Genomic DNA, 23,548 nt, shown 5'->3' with positions numbered 1-23,548 from the left:
TATGGGATACAGTCACAGTTTTTATTTTTAATGGAAGAGTAACAGTTGAGAAAATTTTATATTAGTGTAGATATTTCATACAAACGCACATTTAAACATCTGAACTGTATTAATTTCACACCTCAATGAGGGCTTTATCAGGCAAAATGTCCAGTAAACAGTAGCCCTTCCTAGGGAGCAAAGGCTTCTTTCTTATTCGAAGGCAGAAACTATAGATTAAGAACTGCCATGAAATTAAAAGACGCTTGCTCCTTGGAGAAAAGCTGTGACCAACCTAGATAGCATATTAAAAAGCAGAGACATTACTTTGCCAACAAAGGTCCATCTAGTCAAAGCTATGGTTTTTCTAGTAGTCATGTATGGATGTGAGAGTTGGACCATAAAGAAAGCTAAGCACCAAAGAACTAATGCTTTTGAACTGTGGTGTTGGAGAAGACTCTTGAGAGTCTCCTGGACAGTACGGAGATCCAACCAGTCCATCCTAAAGGAAATCAGTCCTGAATATTCATTGGAAGGACTGATGTTGAAGCTGAAACTCTAATACTTTGGCCACCTGATGTGAAGAACTGACTCATTTGAAAAGACCCTGATGCTGGGAAAGATTGAAGGTAGGCAGAGAAGGGGATGGCAAAGGATGAGATGGTTGGATGGCATCACTGACGTGATGGAGATGAGTTTGAGCACACTCTGGGAGTTGGTGATGGGCAGGGAGTCCTGGCATGCTGCAGTCCATGGGGTTGCAAAGAGCCACTGAGTGACTGAACTGAACTGGAGATCTTCCCTGGTGATCTAGTTGTTAAGAATCCATCTTCCAATGCAGGGGACGCAGGTTCGATCCCTGGTCAGGGATCCCACATACTGCAAGGCCACAACCAAGCCTGTGTGCCACAACTACTGAGCCCGTGCACTCTGGAGCCTGTTGTTGGCTCTACTACTAGAGAGAAGCCCATGCACAGCAACAAAGACCTAGTGAAGCCAAAAAAAAAAAATATGGGGACTTCCCTAGTAGTCCATTGGTTAAGACTCTTCACTTCCAATGCACAGGGAGTTGCTCTAATCCCTGATTGGGGAACTGATATTCCCACATGCTGCTGCTGCTAAGTTGCTTCAGTCGTGTCCGACTCTGTGCGACCCCATAGATGGCAGCCCACCAGGCTCCCCCGTCCCTTGGGATTCTCCAGGCAAGAACACTGGAGTGGGTTCCACATGCTGAGGGGTGCTGAAAAAAAAAAAAGAACTAAGAAATGTGTTGTAAATTAATTGGGGAAAATGTTTCTGAAAATGCTTTGTAAAATTAAAAGTCATATAAAAACAGGAACTTCCCAGAGGCAAGGTGCTCACATAGGCTGTGATATATAGTAGACTCTTAGACGTTTATCAAGAGGAACACTAGACATTCATGGGTTTTGTGGGCCAAGAATACCCCAGTGACCTATGATGAAGATAAAAATAATGTTTCCAACAAACACCTGCAAAATCATCATCTGCAAATTCAGGCTAAAATTAATGCAGTCAATCCTGATACTCATAGAAAACCTACCTAATGTTGAGGTCTAGTTCTGACAAAAGTGTATTCTGTATAAAGATACAGAGTATTAACATCACTCCAAAAGGTTGAGGTTCCTCTGCCTCTGCCATCCCCCATTTCCTCCTCGAGTTTTTTCCTCTGTAATTAAGCCTTTTCTGGAATTTCATATACGTGGAATTATGAAATACCCACTGTTTTATATGAAGGCTTTATTCACTTAGCATGTGCTTGAGATTCCCCCATGTTACTTATATGAGTAATTCCTTATTGTTACGTGCTGAATATCTTTCATTGTATACCCGTGTTGCAGTTTGTTTGTTTGTTCTCCTGTTGATGGACATCTGCATTGGTCCCAGTTTTGTTTATTATAGATGATAAGGATATATGACTTAAAGGCCCCTGGAGACAGACAAGCAGAGTGTTCCAAGAAGCATGGAGGAAAAGGAGCACTGAACAGAGGAATTAGGGAGCATTCTACGAGGCTAGTGGTATTTGAGCAGGAAGAGATGGACAATAGGCTCTTGGCACAAACAGCAATGTCAGAATGGGAAATGCAGGGTGTATTGGGGTTGATAAGCCCACTGGTGGACAGCAGACCATGTGGAAAACTGCATATCATGGAATTTATTAAGGTAAACAGATGCTGTCTTTGCAACTCAACTGCCTCGTGGAAGAGAAGGCTAGAAGGACTTTGCTGGTGGTCCAGTGGTTAAGAATCCACCTGCCAGTGCAGGGGACATGGGTTCAATCCCTAGTCCAAGAAGATCCCACATGCCACAAGGCAGCAAATCCCGTGAGCTGCAACTACTGAAGCTTGCTCATCTAGAGCCCATGCCCTGCAACGAGAGAAGCCACTGCAACGAGAATCAGCCCACACAGCACCACAAAGAGTAACCCCTGCTCGCCGCAGCTAGAGAAAACCGACTCACACCGACAAGGGCCCGGCGCAGCCAAAAATAAATAAATAAATAATAATTTTAAAAAAAGATAAGGCTAGGGAAACCTATGGGGACTCAATGACAGAGGAACCTGTCTGCTGCTCTAAGCAGTTACAGTTCAGTTTTGCAGTAGAAGCAGTGGAAGTCTCAGAGCTGGAAATATTTGATCAGATCTCTGCTTTGGAAGATGTTTGATAACATTGGAAGGAAAGGATTTGAAGGGGAAGGGAGACTGGGAGGAGGAGGAAAGGAAGGGACTAACCACTTCAGATCCTGTTTTAAGAATCGAGAGGCAAGATTGGGAGGGTGCACGGGCAACATTGTAGGAAGGAGCTGGAACCGTGTCTGAGAGTCAGCAAGCAGGACTGGACAGGGTTGGGAGGAGACCCATGGGAGATGCTCAACATGTTGATAGAATTTTGGTTAAATGAGGGGATGAACTGAAGGAACAAGGGCCCAGGCATTGAAGAACGAAAAAGCATGGATGCTGACTCCGGGGGACCCTAAAGGGACTCCACGGGTAACAAATCTACCTGCGATGCAGAGACCCTGGTTTGATTCCTGGTTGGGAAGATCCCCCAGAGAAGGGATAGGACAACCCACTCTGGTATTCTTGGGCTCCCTTGGTGGCTCACACAATAAAGAATCCTCCTGCAATGTGGGAGACATGGGTTTGATCCCTGGGTTGGGAAGATGCCCTGGTAAGGGAATGGCTACTTACTGCCATACTCTTATCTGGAGAATCCCACGGACAGAGGAGCCTGGCACGCTACAGTCCCTGGGGTCGCAAAGAGTCGGACACAACTGAGCGACTTTCACTTTCACTTGTATCAAATGAGACATTTTGTTACTGGGTCAGGGAGCTGCTTCCTTGTATTACTGGGTTGGTGGTATGTTTATCACTCGCGTGTAAGCACTCACACACCTCAGTCCTAGATGTGCTGCAGTAGACAGGCATCAGAAGATACTCCTTAGATGAAATCCACGTTTCCTTGTTTTTTTTTAAAGATTTTTTTTGATGTGGACCTTTTTTTTTTTTTTTAAGTCTTTATTGAATTTGTTACAGTATTGCTTCTGTTTTATGTTTTGGATTTTTGGCCACGAGGCATGTAGGATCTTAGCTCCTCCAGACCAGGGATCAAACCCATACCCCCTGCATTGGAAGCGAGGAGTCTTAACCACTGGACCGCCAGGGAGGGGCCTATTTTTCCTTATTCATTGAACCTCATGCTTCTCAAATACCTCCAGTAATTTATTTTGCTTTTATATTGGAAATAATTTCAAACTGTAAAAAAGTCCACTAATACTGCAAAGAGCGCCCATATATTCTTTATCCAGATACCTCTGTTGTTAACGTGTGCCGTTTTTGGTTTCGTGTGTGCATGCTGTCTCTTCTTCCCCTTCCTCTCTCTGTATGCACACTCTTCCCCTTCCTCTCTCTGTATGCACACTCTTCCCCTTCCTCTCTCTGTATGCACACTCTTCCCCTTCCTCTCTCTGTATGCACACTCTTCCCCTTCCTCTCTCTGTATACACACTCTGTCACTGCACTCCCTTTTTCTCTCCATACCCCACCCCGCAACACACTTGTTTTTCTCTTAGCCATCCAAGAGGAAGTTAGCGACATCATGATCTTTAATCCCTAAATACTCTAAGGGTATTGATATTCTCTGGTATAACTGTGGTATAGTTATCAACTTCAGTAATTTTACATTGATATAATACAGTAATCTCCTATTCATATTCCACTTTTATTTGATCCAATATTATCTTTGTAGCTTTTTTGCCTCTAGTATAAGATCCAGTCTGTGATAATGTGTTGCAACTAATTTTCAATGTCTCTTTAGTCTTTTTTATGACAATGACATTTTTGAAGGACACCAACTCTTCACCCCACTTTTTTTTTTCAATAAGGTATTTTTTTCATTTGGGTTTGTCTGATGTTTCTTCATGATTACATTCAAGTTATACGTCCTGACCAGAATACTGCAGAAGTGATGCTGTGCCCTTCTCAGGATATCAGTCTCAGGAGACACTTTAAGATCATGCAAATATCCTGCACTTCATCAAAGTATCTCCTCTGATTTAGCAACTCTTGATATTTTTGCATCAGTCATTCTTCATGTGATGGTTACCAATGGATAATTTACCAATTCCATCTCTTTCTACCTTTACCATTTCCTACTCACCATTTAACCAGAATTAAGAGCTCTTCCCTCCTCTTTCTATTATGTATTGATGCAGACCCATGGGTCCCTGTCTTTTTTCAATGGTTTAGAATGTATTGTTGACCCTTAAATCACTTTGGTGCTCACATGCTTGGTCAGTAGGAGCCCTTTCCTCCTGGTTCCTGTGTCCCCGTGACAGGCCACCATCATCTCCTGAGCAGTTTCCTACTTTCTTGTATAGCAAGATACTCTGGGCTCATTCTGTGCTTCTCTTACTCCAGCCCTGGAATCAAGTTCTTCTTTGAGGAGCCCTTTTTGTTTTCAGTGGGGTATGGTGTTAGACATTATAATGTGGACACTACATGTGCTTGTGACCACTGAAATTTTTTTCCTTCTATGTCCTTTCAGTGGGCAATACTGGGAGATATGTGCATGGATATACATATATATGTCATATACATGCATGCATGTAAACATGTACACATGTACCCATACTTCCTTTAGAGAGCCCAAGTCCAGGGACTTCCCTGGTATCCAGTGACTAAGACTCCGCGCTCCCAATGCAGGGGTCCCAGGTTCGATCCTTGATCAGGGAACTAGATCCCACATGTCACAACTAAGAGTTTGCATGCTTCAACTTAAGGTCCCACATGCCACAATGAAAATTGAAGATCCTACGTTGCAAGCAAATAAATAAATATTTCTTTAAAAAGAAATAGGAAACGTAATAGAAAATAGCCACTAAAAATTAAAAAAAAAAAAAAAAAGATATGCCACGCCCATACTCATATCTCCAGTTTCATTCCATCCCCACAGGGTCCCCCTTGCCTTCTCCCATTCCAGTATTTGCATATGTATCTTCCAACTACATCAGCACTTTCACTAATTTGCTAAATAAGCATTATCGTGTATCCAGACATTTTCAGAGTCGCTTCACTCATTTAACTACAGAAGCAAACCTACTGAAGGGTGTGGGATTTTTTTTTTAATTCCACCACCCACCCCAATATTCCACCCAAGATTGGGAATACAGGTTCATAAGTTGCTTGTTTGCACTTTGCTTTTCTCACCATTTTCACTGGAAATTATTCCATATCAGTTCTTTGAGATTATCGTTCGTTCTTGTAACTGCTTATTTACATTGACTGTACATAGCATAGTTAATTCAACCAATTTATAACCAATTATTCAACCAATTTCCTATACTTAAACATTTGGATATTTGGCAATAAAATATCCTAATAACAAATAAAGTGGCAATGAGTAATCTTGTACATAAATACTTTTGCATTGTTGGAGGTATATCTTCTGAATTCCTCGAAGTGGGACTGCTGGCTCAGAGAGTAAACAGATGCATAGTTTTGTTGAATACTGGCACATTTGCTTCTGGAACAGTTGAACCATTTTTCATTCTCACTAGTGGCTTGTGAGTGCCTATTTCCATAGTCTCACCAACAGAGTATGTCATCAAGTGTTTAAATGTTTTTGCCAATCTAATGGTGAGAAACAATATTTCCTTTTACTTTGCATCATGAAGGAATTGAACAACTTTTTATGTGTATAAGGGGTAATTGAACATTTTTTTGTGTGTTTAAGGGGTGTGTGTGTGTGTGTGTGTGTGGTCTATCTTTGTGTGTAATGAGCTATTTAGTCGTAGCTTTGCTGATTTTCCTATAGAATTTTGTTCTTTTTTTCCTTTAATTTTGAGTTTTACTTGTATACTAGGGACATTAGTCTTTTATCTGTGATACACTTTACAATTATTTTCTCCTGGTTTCTCATTTGTCTTCACTGTGCTATGCAATGGATTTTATCTTTAAGTGATCAGATTTATAAATCTTTTATTACATATGGATTGTGAGACATAGTGAGTCATAATGCCTCTGTCTACACCCAGGTTTTGGAGGAATTCATCCATGTTTTCCTTCAGTATGTGTTTAGGTTCATGTTCATTAGATATCTGATCCATTTTAATATTTTTTCTTTTTTATGGGTGAAGAATGGGTCTAGTTTATCTTTTTCCATTTGTCCCACCACCATTTTTTTGAAAGTTTATTTCCGCCCCAGTAATTTGAATGTGTGTGCTCAGTCACTCAGTTGTATCTGACTCTTTGCAACTCTTTGGACTGTAGCTCACCCAGCTCCTCTGTCTATGGGAATTTTCAGGCAGGAATACCAGAATTGGTTGCCATTTCTTCCTCCAGGGGAATTTGAATACTACCATTACCAAAAAAATTTTATTTATTCGACCGCCTTGGGTGTTAACTGCATCATGCAGGATCTTTTGTCACGATGTGCGGGCTCTTTAGTTGTGGCACTTGGGCTTAGTGGCCCCTCGGCATGTGGGATCTTAGTTCCTGGACCAGGGATCAAACCTGTGTTCCCTGCATTGCAAGGCAGATTCTTCACCACTGGACCACCAAGGGAAATCCCTGATTACTACCTTTATCATCCGCTAGATTTCTGTGTGCAGTTAGGGATATTTCGGGACTTTGTATTTCTTGAAGTACCGATGGTTCCATCAGAGTTTTCATTAAACATTTATGTCTCAGAGGCTGTCATGTTCCAGAGTTTATAGCACAGAGGAATATTTAGGCCTCCTACCCCTTTTGAGATGGAGGGATATGTCCTTATTATCTTCCAACTTATGCTTTCTGAATTTTTCAAAATTTCTTGACACCAACCAAAAATAGTTTCAGTCCTTAAGAAAAATGTAAAGGTATTGTCAGTTTTCAAACAACAAACTTGAGCATGAATTTTTAATACCCAGCCCCCCCCAAACTTCCATTGGTATTCTCCCTTTTCTTCATGTCCCCTCAATAAAAGATGTTTCTGAAAGCTGCAGATAATACAGGTGAAAAGAAGACAGTGGCAGGCCAGCCAGCCATTCTTAAGAGGCCATTTGCTCTGGGCTCTGTTCTGCTTCTTATGGCTTTTAAGTACCACCACCTTCTTCTTGTGAGTTAGCAAGTGTAGGGTTCAGGGAAGAGGGAAGTGCAGGAGTAACATTTCTGAACTTGAATAATTGAGTAGCCTGAGTGCTTTATAGGTAACATTTTTAAAGCAGCGGTGCCCCACCTTTTTTGGCACCAGGGACCAGGTTCATGGAAGACAATTTTTCCACTGACCGGGGTGGATGGTGGTTTCAGGATGATTCTCAAAAGGAGCTTCCAACCTAGATCCCTCACATGCACACTTCACAATGGGGTTCGCTGTCCTATGAGAATCTACTGCCCCCATTGATCCAACACGATGCGGAGCTTGGTCGGTAATATGAGCGATGGAAAGCGGCTGTGAATACAGATGAAACTTGACTTGCTGGCCCACCGCACACCTCCTGCCATGCAGAGGTTCATCACCCAGTACAGGTCCATGGTCTAGGGTAGGGGACTCCTGTTTTAAAGCAATCACTTCCTAGGGAAGGCTGACCCAGGGGCATGCTCACATTCTCTCTCTCGCTATCCACCGTTCTCTCTGGGCTGGAATGGCCTCCCTTAGGGGGAATGACTGGATTCTTTATGCTTTTCATAACGTGGGGCTATAGTTTTTAAAAAAAACCTGTAAGACTCATTTAGAGGAGACAGGACTCACATTGGTCATGTGGTCTCTGTTTTTATCAAGTTCTATTTCAGGGAACATACTTTCTTTAGGAAAATCAGGACATGTAATCTGATCTAATTCAACATGTCAAATCCTATAACGCTTTAAAAATGAAGCCAGGTTTAATGATAATCTTGACAAGTCACTTTTTTGAAACAGAAGAAAATTCTATGAAGGTGGGGTATGGTTGTGTCTTTGCGACTCTATGGATTGTAGCCTACCAGGCTCCTCTGTCCATGCGATTTCCCAGGAAAGAATACTGGAGTGGATGGCCATTTCCTACTCCAGGGATCTTCCCAACCCAGGGATCAAATCTGTGTCTCCTGCATTGGCAGGCAGACTCTTGACTGCTGAGCCACCCAGGAAGCCCCAAGGTATGCCCCTTAAATATATTCAAATACACAAGTAGTGTGACAGCAGACAGACTCAAGAATTCTCCTGTTTTCCTGTATATCTGTTAGGCAGGCATGTAAGTAACAACGCTGTTTTGTGATTTAATGTTATCCATACCACTGCTTTGTTTTGATTGCTCTGCTAGTCTGTTGTACTCTTTTGTTGCCGCTGCTGCTAAGTCGCTTCAGTCGTGTCCAACTCTGTGTGATCCCATAGATGGCAGCCCACCAGGCTCCGCCGTCCCTGGGATTCTCCAGGCAAGAACACTGGAGTGGGTTGCCATTTCCTTCTGCAGTGTGTGAAAGTGAAGTCACTCAGTCGTGTCCGACTCTTCACGACCCCATGGACTGCAGCCTACCAGGCTCCTCCGCCCATGGGATTTTCCAGGCAAGAGTACTGGAGTGGGGTGCCATTGCCTTCTCCGACTCTTCTGTTAAGATTGTTGTTTAGTCGTTCAGTCATGTCTGACTCTTTTCTACCCCATGGACTTCAGGGCACCAGCCCTCCTGTCCTTCACTATCTCCTGGAGTTTACTCAGACTCATGTCCATTGAGTCAGTGATGCAATCCAACCATCTCATCCTCTATCGCCCTCTTCTCCTGCCTTCAGTCTTTCCCCGCATCAGGGACTTTCCCAATAAGTCGGCTGTTCATAACTCTATCAAAATAAAGACCAGGGATTTTCGTCAAAACTTTTTTCTTTTAAACACTCTTAGATTCGTGTCTATCTGTGCACAAGTCTGGTACAGAAGATTCCTCTGAATAGGCTTGCTGTAGGTATACGTTTAGACTTCAGTTCACAGTGAGGTCTTTAACCTGCACCTCCAGGCAGCAGCTGCCTGTATTGTTTGATTGCTAGTTAAGTGTTAATGGAATTAAGAGTGTTAAAATATTTTTATAGGCTGAATCTTCCAGTTACTCTCAGCACCCTTCATGTCTTTCCTCTATTTGCATTTCAGTCTCACAGCCACCAGCGCAGTAGGAAAGAGAAACCTGAGTCCCAGTCGAGCAGAAGCCGGCCTGGAGGCCCGAGCATCGGGGGAGATTTCTGACACTGAGCTTGAGCAGACAGATCCCTGTGCAGAACCCCTCTCAGAGGGAAGGAAAAAAGCCAAGAAACTAAAAAGGATGAAGAAGGACCTTTCTCCAACAGGTTTGTATCGAGTCTCACCAAGGGCCTGGAGCTGAGTCCTCTACAGTGCTCTAGAAACTCTCACTGGGGGGAAGAAATTACATCAGGGCTTTAGTTGATGGCCAAACCCATGTAGCCCAAAACGGGACCAGATGTTTTTTGGATCATTTTCATTTTAATTTGAGGAATCCCTTAACAGCCCTGGCTCTGGATAGCGTGAGGCTTGGCAGGGGCCTCCTTGTTAAAGATGATCAGCCCATTTTGGTAACCTTCTCTCTCTCCTCCATTGTTTGGAGGTTTTGTGATGTGTGTAAAGTCACCTGAGTATTTTAAATGTGTATGTGAGTTTGCACAGAGCTCTACTCCTACACGTGTTATTTTTAGTAGAATTTTCACTGTTCCTAGCCCAACCCCAGGCAGCCTGAGTTTCTCTTGTAAGCGGAGTTACGTAAGAAGCAGAGGAAATGGGAAATGAACACATGTTGTGAACCCACTGTGTGCTAGACAGTGCAGGAGGAGCCTTCTCTCTCCTGGTTGAATTTCATTCTCACAACAGCTCTGACCTAGGAACTCACCCTTGTTTTAGTGATGGCAGATGTCTGAGTTCAGAGTGGCAAAGAAATGCGCATGTAGCTAGTAAGAAGCAGAGCAAGGACTTCCCTGGTGTTCCAGTGGTTAAGAATCTGCCTGCCAATGCAGGGGACACAGGTTTGATCTCTGGTGTGGGAAGATCCCACATGCTGCAGGGGGCAACTATCCCCCGGAGAAGAGATGCCACCACAATGAGAAGCCCATACGCTGCAGTTGGAGGGTAGTCTCCCCCAACCCCGCTGCAGCTAGAGAAAGCCCACACACAGCAGTGAAGACCCAGTGCAGCCAAAAAATTAATTAAAAAAAATTTTTTTTAATTAAGTATAAGTAATTTTTTTAAAGGAGCAGGAAAAAAAAAACCAAAAGCAGAAAGAAGCAGAAAGAGAAGGTGAGCTGAGTCCCACATCCCCTCCGTCCCACAGACATGCTTTGGAGGCCCCAGGAGCTCACCCAGCCCTTGGTGCTCAGACCTTCTGCAGGCCCGAGTGCGAGGCAAGGAAGGGGCTTGCGGGGCAGCCAGAGCCTGAGAAAGGCCCTGCCTAGGAGATCCGACCAGAACCTGCTCAGCAAGCTGTCACAGCAATAGAAAGGACAGCTGCTGCTGACTAAGTGCTTGTGGAGGGCCCGGCACTGCCCCTCAGACTTGACTGAAACACTTCCCTTCGAATCTCTGAGGTAGGCATCATGGTCCATTTTACAATGAAGAAAACGAAAGCCTGAGAGAAGGAAGTGTCTTCAGCAACTGGTGTTGGCCAAGCTGGAAAGCCTCATGTAAATCAGTGACATTAGAAGACTCCCTCACACCATGCACAACGGTAAACTCAAAATGGCTTAAGACTTCAGTATAAGACATGGCATCATAAAACTCCTAGAAGAGAACATGGGCAAAACATTATCTTAAGTCTTGGCAATGTTTTCTTAGGTCAGTCTCCCAAGGCAATAGAAACAAAAGTAAAATAAACCAATGGGGCCTACTCAAACTTATACAACCTTTTTACCATCTGAGACACTAGGGAGGCCCTTACACAGCAAAGGAAACTATAAACAAATTGAAAAGACAAAATCTATGGAATGGGAGAAAATGTTGCAAACGATGCAACTGACAGAGGCTTAGTTTCCAAAATATACAAGCAGCCCGTGCAAGTCAACAACAGAAAAGCAAACTACCCAATCAACAAATAGGCAAAAGACCTAAGTAGACATTTCTCCAAAGAAGGCATACAGATGAAAAGATGCTGCTGCTGCTGCTGCTAAGTCGCTTCAGTCGTGTCCGACTCTGCGCGACCCCATAGACAGCAGCCCACCAGGCTCCCCCGTCCCTGGGATTCTCCAGGCAAGAACACTGAAGTGGGTTGCCATTTCCTTCTCCAATGCGTGAAAGTGAAGTTGCTCAGTCGTGTCCAACTCTTTGCGACCCCATGGACTGCAGCCTACCAGGCTCCTCTGTCCATGGGATTTTCCAGGCAAGAGTACTGGAGTGGGTTGCCATTGCCTTCTCTAGTTGTTAGAAATGCAAATCAAAATTACAATGAGGTACCACCTCACACTGGTCAGAATGGCCATCGTCAAAAAGTCTACAAATAATAAATGCTGTAGCTGCTGCTGCTGCTGCTAAATCACTTCAGTTGTGTCCAACTTTGTGCAATCCCATAGACGGCAGCCCACCAGGCTCCCCCATCCCTGGGATTCTCCAGGCAAGAATACTGGAGTGGGTTGCCATTTCCTCCTCCAATGCATGAAAGTGAAAAGTGAAAGTGAAGTCACTCAGTTGTGTCTGACTTGTAGCGACCCCATGGACTGCAGCCTACCAGGCTCCTCCATCCATGGGATTTTCCAAGCAAGAGTACTGGAGTGGGGTGCCATTGCCTTCTCCAAAATGCTGTAGAGGGTGTAGAAAAAAGTTGGTAGGAACGAAAGTTGGTACAGCCACTATGGAGAACAGCATGGAGGTTCTTTTAAAAGCTAAAAATATACTTGCTGTATGATCCAGCAGTCTCACTCCTGGACATATATCTGGAGAAAATTAATTCTAAAAGATACATGCACCTCAGTGTTCATAACCACGCTGTGTACAGTAACCAAGACGTGGAAGCAGCCTAAATGTCCATTGACAGATGAATGGATAAAGATGTGGTACATATATACATGAGATATTACTCAGTCATAAAAAAGAATGAAATAATGCCATTTGCAGCAACATGGATGCACTGAGAGATTATCATACTAAGCCAAATGTCAGAAAGAGAAAGACAAATACAATATGATATCCCTTCTACGTGGAATCTAAAATACGATACAAATGGACTTATTTACAAAACAAAAACAGACTCACAGACATAGAAAACAAATTTACGGCTATCAAAGGAGCAAGGGGGTGAGGGAGGGATAGACTAGGAGTCTGAGAGTAGCAGATACAAACTGCTATATATAAAACAGATGAACAAGGTCCTGGTGTATGGAATGGGGGACCATGTTCAATATCCTGTAATAAACCATAATGGAAAAGAGTATGGAAAACATCTATATGTGTATATATAACTGAATCCCTTTGCTCTAGACCAGAAACTAACACAACATTGTAAATCAACTATACTGCAATTAAAATGTTTTTGAATAAAGGAGGGAAGGAGGAAGGAAAAGAGGAGAGGAGGAAACCGAGGCCTGAAGATTGTGTGACTGGCCCAGGGTCACAGAGTGCGTAAGTCAGGCCTGCAGGAAAGTGGGTATTTTTAAGCGCAGTTACATATTGTCTCCTTAGGATGGGGATGCCTGAGAGGGAAGTTACTCCTCCTGTATCTGACTTCATGACAGTCACCCCGGTTAGTTGGAACCAACAGTCAGGTCAAAGGGTAGGAGTGGAGCCCTGGAGGTTGATTCATACCCAGGCCAAGAATCCATTGTGTTTCAGTTAATTCCTCTTTTTACACGTGGCTTGATCTGCCTGCAGGGCGTTTTCTGAATCTCATTGATATTAATGAAATCAAAGACAGCGGAAATGTCACAGATGCCTTTTTATGCATTGTGCTGAAGCTGCACTTTAACTGAAAACGTAAGTTCTTATTTGAAGTCTGGGCTGTGTGTTTTCACTGTCTCCTGAGGCTGTGAGTCTCCCCTCGTTTCCCTCATGTACGTATTAGAGAAGTTTTTAATCTGTAACATTGTCTTCACCTCTGATGCCCGTTGCCCCTGACATGTTGTGCCTGCTCCACAGATGTTAGATACTAAATGTTAGCCTGGCTGGCAGAGCTCACCCAGAGCAGGGCCAGGATCCGGGGGCTTTTCCCTTGTATAGCTTTCTTCGCTTCTCAATCTCCTGAATTTTTTTTAATTGTCTGTTTCTTCTCAGGGACAGGATTTTAGGTTTTTTCCCTTCTGTCTCAGCACAGTCTCAAAGATATTAAAATACCTAATAATAGATTGCAGTAATAGATTACTCCTTTTATAACTTTCATCATTTTAAGTGAAAACTTTCTGTGAGTTATTTGGGGTTTTGAATTTATAACACCATCATTTAAATAGTCTCTTTTTCCTTCCCAATGACAGTAAAGCTGTCACTGCCACAAGACTTGAGCTTTTAAAAAAAAAAAGATAGATTTTTTTTTTTAGTTCTTTGTCTGTCCTGCTAAAGAAGAAAGAGAAACATCTTGAAAACTTTTAATTGAATCAGATAACTTAAGAGCAATGAGTTTTCTTCTGGAACACCATTCATTGGGTTAGATCTTCCAGCAGCTCAGGCCTGGAAGTTCCCTGGATCCTCTTTAGCTGGTTTGTTTTGAGCACATAGTCCTAAAAGTATCCACAGGATGTAGGTGAAGATACCAGGTACTGGGCCTGGCAGGTCAACCAATTTTGATTGCTCAGTTACTTTAAGGAGATCTTAAAATGAACAAGAGAAAAATTGATGTTTTCTAACTGTGGTGCTGAGAAGATTCTTGAGAGTCCCTTACACAGCTAGGAAATCAAATCAGTCAAGCCTAAAGAAAATCAACCCTGAATATTCATCGGCAGGACTGATGCTGAAGCTGAAGTTTCAGTACTTTGTCCACCTGATGTGAAGAGCTGACTCACTGGTAAAGACACTGATGCTGGGAAAGATTGAAGGCAGGAGGAGAAGGAGATGACAGAGGATGAGATGGTTGGATGGTATCATTGACTCAATGGACATGAGTTTGAGCAAACTCCAGGAGAGAGTGCAGGACAGGGAAGCGTGGCATGCTGCATCCATGGGGTCACAAAGAGTGGAACGTGCCTGAGCAACTGACCAACAACAAAGTTCAGACTGAAAGGTCTGTGTTAAACTCCCAAAGCTTCAGAGTGTCCCAGGAGCCCAGAGCTGGAACTGGCTTAGAGTGTTTGGTACAGTGTGGCTTCATTTTTCCTGCAGAGAAGGGTTCTAAGGCATCAAGCTGAGCAGTCCTACTGGGGACAGTATCTTTTTTGTTTTTTTTTCTTTTAACTATAAAGTGTTTCATCACTAAATTTAATGATAAATTCCAGAGAACACACTATTATCACTAGTTTTATTTTATAACAAGATCAAATGTTGTGGTGGTATATTTATCTGAATAATTATTTTAAATACATCCCTCTCACTATAGATTAACCTTCTATGCAGGGCTTTTGTCCTTAAACTAATTAGATACTCAATAAATATGTCTTCAATAGGTAGAATACATGAAAACATACAATGTGATAAGAGTATTTGCATGAATTCCTTTTATAAGGCCAGTGATGAGATTCTCACCAGGAATAACTCCGTCAGTTCTTTCGCATGCATGCATACTCAGCCACTTCAGTCGTGTCCGACTCTTCGTGACCCCATGGACTGTAGCCCGCCAGGCTCCTCTGTTCATGGGATTCTCCAGGTGAGAGAATACTGGAGTGGGTTGCCATGCCCTCCTCCAGGGTATCTTCCCAACCCAGGGATCGAACCCGCATCTCTCGTGTTGCAGGTGGATTCTTTTACCCACTGAGCCACCTGGAGAGCCACTGATGCTTTTATCTTGGTCCTAGTCCCCATCTTGTGCTCCTACTATCTAATTGTCCGCTTCTATGTGGACACTCAAATCCATAATGGCCAAGGCTTTTCTGATATAAATATGTATAGGATACTCGAAATCTTTTTATACTGAAGTCCCCAAATTCAGTGGAGACGGTACCTTGACAGGTGCTCCCATGACTCACTGGGGTGCATTGGGTGCCCAGAGCACTGCCAGTGAAGGCGTGGGAAACGTAGAAGACAGCCTTCCACCAGTAGGAAGTGTTCTGTTTTCCAAGGGGAAGGTAGCAAACAGTAGGACCATAGGATATCACATGGGTTTCCCTGGTGACTCAGATCGTAAAGAATCCACCTGTAATGTGGGAGACCCGGGTTCGATCCCTCGGTTGGGAAGATCCCCTGGAGAAGGGAATGGCAACCCACTCCAGTATTCTTGCCTGGAGAATTCCATGGACAGAGGGGCCTGGTACATGCAGTCTCAGAGAGTCAGAAACTACTAACTTTCACTGTTTTTCACAGGATATCATGTACCGTAGCAATTTCTGGCCAACTGATGCTCAAGAAATCCCCCACAAAACAGTGTCATTTTTCTTAGTTATACATCTTTAATATCAAAGATACACTGAGACTTAAGTACTGGATGCCTTCCCACAGAACAAAAGGACTTAAGTTGTAGAAAAATGACGATTTAATAGTATATACCAGACATTGTGCTAGGAATGTCCTTTATAATCTAGTCATTATAAAAACTGAGTAAAGTGTAGAGTCATTATCTCTGATTTATAGAGAGGAAAAAGACTCAAAGAATCACACATATGCAAAGTCAAATAACAGCTGCTATTGAGGGTGGCGGGGAGGGCTGTCTGAGCCAGAGCAAAGGCATCAAACCTCCCTGCAGTATGTGGTGTCTCCGAACTTCAGAGGACGCGAAGGGTTCTTCCCACAGGTGAATGTTTCTGGCAGCCGTTCTAGATCAGAAACAACTACCCACCCAGACTTTCTTGTGATGAAGTCATGTGATAAAAATCCAAGATACTCTTCCCTTTGGGAGATTTTTGTCTGCATGTCATGTGACTTAGTAAATGTTTTTCTCCTGAATGTAGTTGTTTCTATCCTGTTTTCAGGAAGCAAATGTATACTATCAATCCTCCCCCTTTTATACTCATTGGAGCTAATGGAGATTGATAATGCTGTCTGCTCTCCTCTGGGGCGGTCAAGGCATGCTCTCCATTGGTGCATAAAGGAAACAGCTCCGTGTGCTGTATATGCTGGAGTCAGCTATCTCTAAGAAGTGTTTCCCAGACAGTGCTTGATGGGTGGGTGTCCACAGCACCCTTGCTCTTGCTGAGGAAGTGAATTCATATTCCAGTGGCCTGATGCTGGTCAGACTAGCCAGTCTCAAAATACAGATTGACTGTCCAATAGCCGAGGTTCCACCTCTAACGCTCTTAGTGTTCACAGAGCAGGGCCGAGAGCTGTGGCTGTTCCTGGTGACTTGTCATGTAGCAGTGATGTCGTTCCAAGTCTCTTTTCCCCCTTACGTTTAAAACACAACACAGGAGAGCTTTCCATGTTTGCCAAGAACCGAGAGTTTTATTGGAGTCTTGACTAATCTGCTGATTTTTTTCCAGCTTCAGCCCGTAGGGTTCAGTGTAAAAATGGAGACTCTACTTGGAACAGCAGTCTCCTCTTGCTGTTAGAGGCCTCCTGAAGTCAGAAACGTGCTCTGCAGTTGGTGCTGTTGGTCACCTGAGTGGCCAGCCTAGGGAAGCCCAGGAGCTTTCTAATTACTCAGTTCAGATATGGATTTCAGCCTGTGCTCCGTGAGTGCCCTTCCTCTTCCTCCAGGCAGCCCTCGGGGACTCCCCACACCCCATCCAGGGGAGCCCTTCTCCGGGAGATCTTCCTGACCCACAGACCGAACCTGGGTCTCCTGCATTGCAGGTGGATTCTTGACTGAGCCACCAGGGAAGCCCTCAACTCTTAAGTAGGTGAAAGGCAAACAGCAGAAACAGTCACCTTTTGTTTCCACTTTTTACTTTCTTTTGTTGTTTTGTTAATAAAAATAATGGGCTTACTATGAAAATCAGTTAAATGAAGGAAAATAGAAGAATATACAGTCCCGCAGTTACTTGGTACTCTGTTAACAAGTATTTCTCTCTCAGTTCAGTTCAGTCGCTCAGTCGTGTCCGACTCTTTGCGACCCCATGAATCGCAGCACGGCAGGCCTCCCTGTCCATCACCAACTCCCGGAGTTCACTCAGACTCACGTCCATTGAGTCAGTGATGCCATCCAGCCATCTCATCCTCTGTCGTCCCCTTCTCCTCCTGCCCCCAATCCCTCCCAGCATCAGAGTCTTTTCCAATGAGTCAACTCTTTGCATGAGGTGGCCAAAGTACTGGAGTTTCAGCTTTAGCATCAGTCCTTCCAAAGAAATCCCAGGGCTGATCTCCTTCAGAATGGACTGGTTGGATCTCCTTGCAGTCCAAGGGACTCGCAAGAGTCTTCTCCAACACCACAGTTCAAAAGCATCAATTCTTTGGCGCTCAGCCTTCTTCACAGTCCAACTCTCACATCCATACATAACCACAGGAAAAACCATAGCCTTGACTAGACAGACCTTTGTTGGCAAAGTAATGTCTCTGCTTTTGAATATGCTATCTAGGTTGGTCATAACTTTCCTTCCAAGGAATCAGCGTCTTTTAATTTCATGGCTGCAGTCACCCTATCGTTTTTATGCATAGTTGGATCATACTCTGTATGCCATTTAGTATCTTGTTTTCCCCCCATCTAAAAACTCTTGGTCAAATAATTTAAATTATCAGCATATTTTATATTAAAATTTGGGTGTGGTTTTTTTTTTAAACAATATTCCTCATACCTTTTGCAGGGTCAGCTTAAGATTCAGTTTACATACAGTGAAAGTCATTACTTTGAGGTGTACAGGCTGATGAGTTTTGACAAATGTGTACAGTCATATAAGCATCCCTGTGCTCAAGAAATAAAGCAGCTATTCCAGAAGATTCCCTCGTGCCCCTTTGCAGTCGGCCCCTCCCCGTGCCTAGGTCCTGGCAGCCACTGATCTGCTTTCTGTCACTGTAATTTTGCCTTTTCCGAGGGTCATTTAAATGGACTCATTCGATAAGTAACCCCTTGGGTCTTGCCCTTAGCGTAAGGCCTTTGACGTTTGTCTGTGTTGTTGCCCGCATCACTGGTTCATTCCTTTCTTCTGTGGATTAACAATCCACTTTTCAGACGTATCACTATTTGTTTATCCATTTTGCCTTTTGGCATTTAGGTTGTTAGCAGCTGAGAATCTAGCAGATATAAACATTCTGTGTAAGTTTTTATGTGAACTAAGTGTTCATTTCTTTGGAATAAACACCTGTGGGTGGAATTACTGTGTCCTATGGTAAGTGTGTGTTGAATTGTACAAGCAGCTGGCCCGCTGCTGCCCAGGGCGCCTGCAGCGCTCCGCATCCCCACCAGGGCTCAGCGGCTCTCTGCAGTCGGCAGTGCTGGTGGTGTGCTGAGTAGCCCTTCCAGTGACAGGACTGGTATCTCTTTGTGGCTTTGGTTTGAATTTCCCTAATGACTGACAATGTTAAATATCTTTTTATGTGATTATTTGTCCACTGAAATATCTTCTTTGGTGAAATGAGTGTTTAAATCTTTTGCCTATTTTTTCATTGGGCTGTTTGTTTTTTCTTATTGAATTTTGAGAGTTCTTACGGATTCAGGATACAAGTCCTGTTGAGCGTTTTACAAATTCTTCTGGACGGTGCTTTTCATTCTCTTAGCAGTGCCTTTCAGTAGTAGATGTTTTACATTTTAATGGAATCCAGTTTATCATTTTTTTCCCTTGAATTATGCCTTTGGTGTCATGTGAGAAAGCTTTGCTTTATTCAAGATTGCAGAGTTCTCCTATGTTTTCTTCTAGAAGTTTTCCAGTTTCAGGTTTTACATTTAGATACACTGTCCATTTTGTATATGATGCAAGGTACAGTCCATCATAGCAGGAGACAGATGTCCTCAAATTTCTGTTGAAAAAGAAAAGTTGTTCCTGAGTAATTCTTTGCATTCTAGTTACCACACAGGGCTGTGAAAAGTGAGTTCCCTGGAAAACTGACCACGGTTTCTTATCCATTAGCTTTAAAATTGATCCTTCAACAGTCTACAGCTTTCCCTTTCTGGAAGGTGCTAGAACGAGCACCAGCACTAACCTTCAGCTCCCCTCTGGTCTAGGTCTCCTGCAGTTGGTTCACAAAATTCTGGTTGCTCTGTGTACACCATCCTTTCTCAGCAGCTGCACATTGTAGGCGGCTCTCTTTGACTGCAGGCTTTTGGCTTCCCCGGGCAGTAACCACATGCAGTGTTGGGCCGCCTTCTCCACAAGGGGAAGGGGCTAACGAGCATTCAGAACTGGCTCTGTGCCAGGAACATAGCTGAATCATGGAAATCCTCTGAGGCTCGAAGTAGCATTGAGTGTAACTTACAGATACGGGTGAGAGTTGCTCAGAGTCTTACAGCTACTGAGACAGTCCCACCACACTTGCCTCTCTCCCCAGTTTCTGCTTATTCCCTTGTTTCTCACTTGCTCTCCGCAGAGTCACTCCTGTGTGGTTTCTTTCTGTTTGTTTGTTTTGGGCCGCATCTGGTCTTGATTGTGGCAGGCAGGATCTTCCTTGTGGTGCAGGCTCCGTAGTCGCAGAGCTCGGGCTTACTTGGAATCGAACCTGTGTTCCCTGCATTGCAAGGTGGATTCTTAACCACCAGGCCACCAGGGAAGTCCTCCTGTGTGTGGGACGGCGTGCCACCAGACTCACATGCGTTCCCATCCACGTAAGGGCGGTGCTGTGGTAAGGACGACAGCACAGTCGCTTTTAGCCATCGATCTTTCTCCCTCTCAGTTTTATTTCAGCCCCTCCCCCCCGCCCCCCGCAACATTTGGCCTTGTGGCTTTTACCTTTAGACTATCTGATAGGCTGCTGTATTATTTCTTTGCTATGTGAATCACAAAAACACCCTTACTGATGTCAGTTTTCCTCCCTGTCATTAAGTACTCTGTGACTGGGTGGTTGAGAAGGGGGTCAGGCTAGTTTAATCTTATCCTGGGCCGTCTGCAGAATTTAGTTGTTCCCTGGAGGGAACTGTTTGTGTTTTGCTTTGTTTTCAATAACGTTTATTCCTTTTCCTTCCTTTTTAAGTTTTATGTATTTATTTATTTTTGGCTACACTGGGTCTTCGTTGCTGTGCGAGGGCTTTCCTTAGTTGCAGCAAGCGGGGGGCCACTCTCTAGTTGCAGCGCCAGGGCTTCTCGTTACAGTGGCTTCTCGTCCTGCGGAGCACAGGCTCTAGGGCACACGGGCTCAGGAGTTGCAGCTCATGGGCTTAGTTGCCCCACAGCATATGGAATCTTCCTGGAGCAGGGATCAAACCCACGTCCCCCACATTGGCAGGCAGATTCTTAACCACTGGCCCACCAGGGAAGTCCCACCGTTATTCCTTTTCTAACTGGATCATGGGAATCGGTCATGGGGACCATCTCCTGCTCACCTTCAGTTCTCTGGAGGAGTCCCGGGACACGTGTGTTCCGTGCAGCCATGAGACTCCCGACAGAACTCTTTAGATCACGTCCCCTCCTGCTCTTCTCAGCCTGTCTCTCTGGGTTTTATCTCAGTAAAGGAGGAGAGGGGCGGATTCTCACACCAGCACAAATCCTCGTGTTATTTCACGTTTGGACCCAGTTACCTTTACGCTTTCCTGTCACGGGCAGTAACCACCCTCAGTTGAACAAGTGCCCCTCTGTTTTTGAAAGTTACTCTCCGCTTCAGGCATCATCACAGACCTCTCCCCTTTTTCAGTCTTGGACTGTTAGCTGGGGCTGGCTTTGCCTGTTTGCCTACCAACCCTACCTTAGGGCTTAAATAATGCATGATGTCCCGGGTATGGGAGCACCTAGCTGGCCGCATTTTCCATCATGAACATGCCGTTTCCTGACTTAGTTCCCATGTATTTGGCTGTGGACATCGGTGGTCCAAGCAGTGACCCAATGGTGCTGCTGCTGTTGCAGAAAGTTTCTGAATGAAGAACAGCTTGTAACTTTGGGGTGAAACTGTTTGTAACAGAAGATGCTCCTTTAGGCCACGAAGACCGTAGCCAGTGTTGCTGAAATAGGAAAGAGCTACAAGCTGCTTTTGCAGATCTGTTTTGGGATGTCTGAACCCCCACTGGTCAGCTTCCCTCTAGCGACTGTCTAGCCACCAGCCCCTGAGACTTCTTGTCTGGTTAACAGCCACTGCAGCACAGAGAAACTCATCCTCCCAGGCCTTTGGCAGGGATCTCGGTTCTGGGGGGATCTGGACCCCCATCTCAGCCACTTGCTGTAAAATGGGCATATTAGTGCCACTAAACCGGGCTATTATGAAGGTTAAATGAACTAAGTGCCCGGCATGCTGGCTAGCAAAGAATATGGGAGTGTGTGCTCACTGGAGGATGCTTAACTCCTGTGAAGTCAGTACAGACGCCCAGGCAGGAGGCACTCCCTGGATCCTGCAGTGATGTTTCTGCAGCATGGCCTTCATATGCCGGGTACTGCTCTCCAGCGACAAGACCATCCCAGCCCTGGCCGTGGTCAGCGCTGTCTGGGCAGCTCCTCTTTCTTTCCCCTGGCCAGGGCAGCCCTCTCCTTATTCACCTTCTTTTGTCCTCTCCCACCAGGAAGCATCTCAGACAGCTCAGCCAAGCTCTTCGAAGTCCCCGACACGTGGTAACCAAGACCAGAGTGGAACAACCCTGCTGGTGCTGTTGCCCAGAAGGAAAGCAGCAGCTGGCATGTTTGGAAGCCATACCGCATTTCACTGAATCCACTGTGGTGTGGGAGGAGCCTGAAACCAAGTGTGTCTCCTGAAGAAACCCCAGTTCTTGTTTTCAAGGCTGTGTCCCTCCCTCCTCAGCCTCACCTGCGTGCTAGCTGGCGCTCAGCGTGTTACCGACTGTCGTGCATCCATGCTTCACCAGGTCATTAAGGTCATTACTTGTTGCTCATGTGAAACCCTCCAGTCACAGATCTGTGTGTGCGAATCCACCCGAAGGGGAAGGCCAACCGTGAGACCTGCGGGAAGAGCCGATGCTCTTGTGTGCTGTGACCATGAATTTGGGGTTGAACCTCTCGCGAGGTTCACGCTCAGGCCCAGGGGCACCCCGGGGTATGGTACGGCCTCCCGTGAAGAATTCGGTTGTGTCTGCCTGCTTCTCATCATTGCTGCCTGAAACCACGAAGCTCCCAAGCTTGTTTTCCTGGTAGCAAGATGTCTACCACCGTCAACATGCCTTGACCTTTGGGGCATATTTATTTAGAGGTGTTTTTTTTTTTCCCCCTAAGATGTGAGTTTCTCGTAGTGGGGTGTACGAATGAAAAGTTAATTTCTGTTTTCCCAGGTAGCGCTGCATTCTGTGTGTTAGCCAGTGTCTTGTCTGTTTGTCTGGTGGTGTCTGGGGGTGAGGTGGCCAGTGTGCGTACGTGTGCATGTGTGTGAAATCATAACAAATCAACACCATGTACCAGCCTTTCTCTGTCAAACCAGATCACAGCAGCGACAGAATCCCATGGATCTGCTTCCTACAGATCGTTGTTAGATATTTAACATTTTTGTATCATGGAAATTAAAAAAAATGAAAAATGTATTTCCGAAAGATGAAAATTAAAGAGATTTTCTTAGGATTCTCGGTTTTTTCTTTTGTCTCCTTTTATAAGTGAATGACATACTTAACCTCTGCATAGATGTATTTCTCTTTAAAGATCACCCCAGAAAAAGCTCTGCAAAGTCAGTAAGCCTGGTGCTTTTTTTCTTCTTTTTTCTCTCTCTCTCAACCTCTAACCCCTTACACCTGCCTTGATGAGTCAGGCGCCTGGTGCTGGAGGGGACCCGGCGGTCAACAGTGTCAGAGGGGGCATCTTCATGGTGGGAAGGTTCTGAGCAGAATTCAAGGTCTTGAGGGAATTCACATTTGTAAGATGCTTTCCCCAGTTAAGGGCCTCTTGACATTCCCAGTTCCCCGCGAGTTTGATAGCCCCCAAGCTACAAACCCAGGCTCCCCTGCTCCTCGCCGCTGTCACTGTGCACAGCCCACTGGGACAGCGTGACGGAAGGGTGAGGCCAGACAAAGGAGCATCTCCAGGAGGATTTAGAGGTGCTG

General features: G+C 44.6%; 1 protein-coding gene across 6 annotated transcripts in view; it reads left to right on the top strand.

Moving 5' to 3' along the window:
- Positions 1 to 23,072, top strand: part of PARN (poly(A)-specific ribonuclease) — a 184,914-nt gene extending 161,842 nt beyond the window's left edge. For 4 of the 6 annotated variants that reach the window (XM_055562406.1, XM_055562410.1, XM_055562411.1 and 1 more), the window contains 4 exons: positions 8,844 to 9,014; positions 9,586 to 9,779; positions 13,297 to 13,398; positions 22,070 to 23,072. In XM_055562406.1, the coding sequence (XP_055418381.1) occupies positions 8,844 to 9,014; positions 9,586 to 9,779; positions 13,297 to 13,394 (463 nt within the window). In that variant the 3' untranslated portion in view covers positions 13,395 to 13,398; positions 22,070 to 23,072. The remainder of the gene's footprint in view (positions 1 to 8,843; positions 9,015 to 9,585; positions 9,780 to 13,296; positions 13,399 to 22,069) is intronic. The other 2 variants (XM_055562407.1, XM_055562408.1) reach the window with 2 other exon arrangements.
- The last annotated feature ends 476 nt before the right edge of the window (positions 23,073 to 23,548 follow it).

This window comes from Bubalus kerabau, chromosome 23 (genome assembly GCF_029407905.1).
Source record: "Bubalus kerabau isolate K-KA32 ecotype Philippines breed swamp buffalo chromosome 23, PCC_UOA_SB_1v2, whole genome shotgun sequence".
Lineage (NCBI taxonomy): Eukaryota > Metazoa > Chordata > Mammalia > Artiodactyla > Bovidae > Bubalus > Bubalus kerabau.
This window is presented reverse-complemented; position numbering and strand designations above follow the sequence as displayed.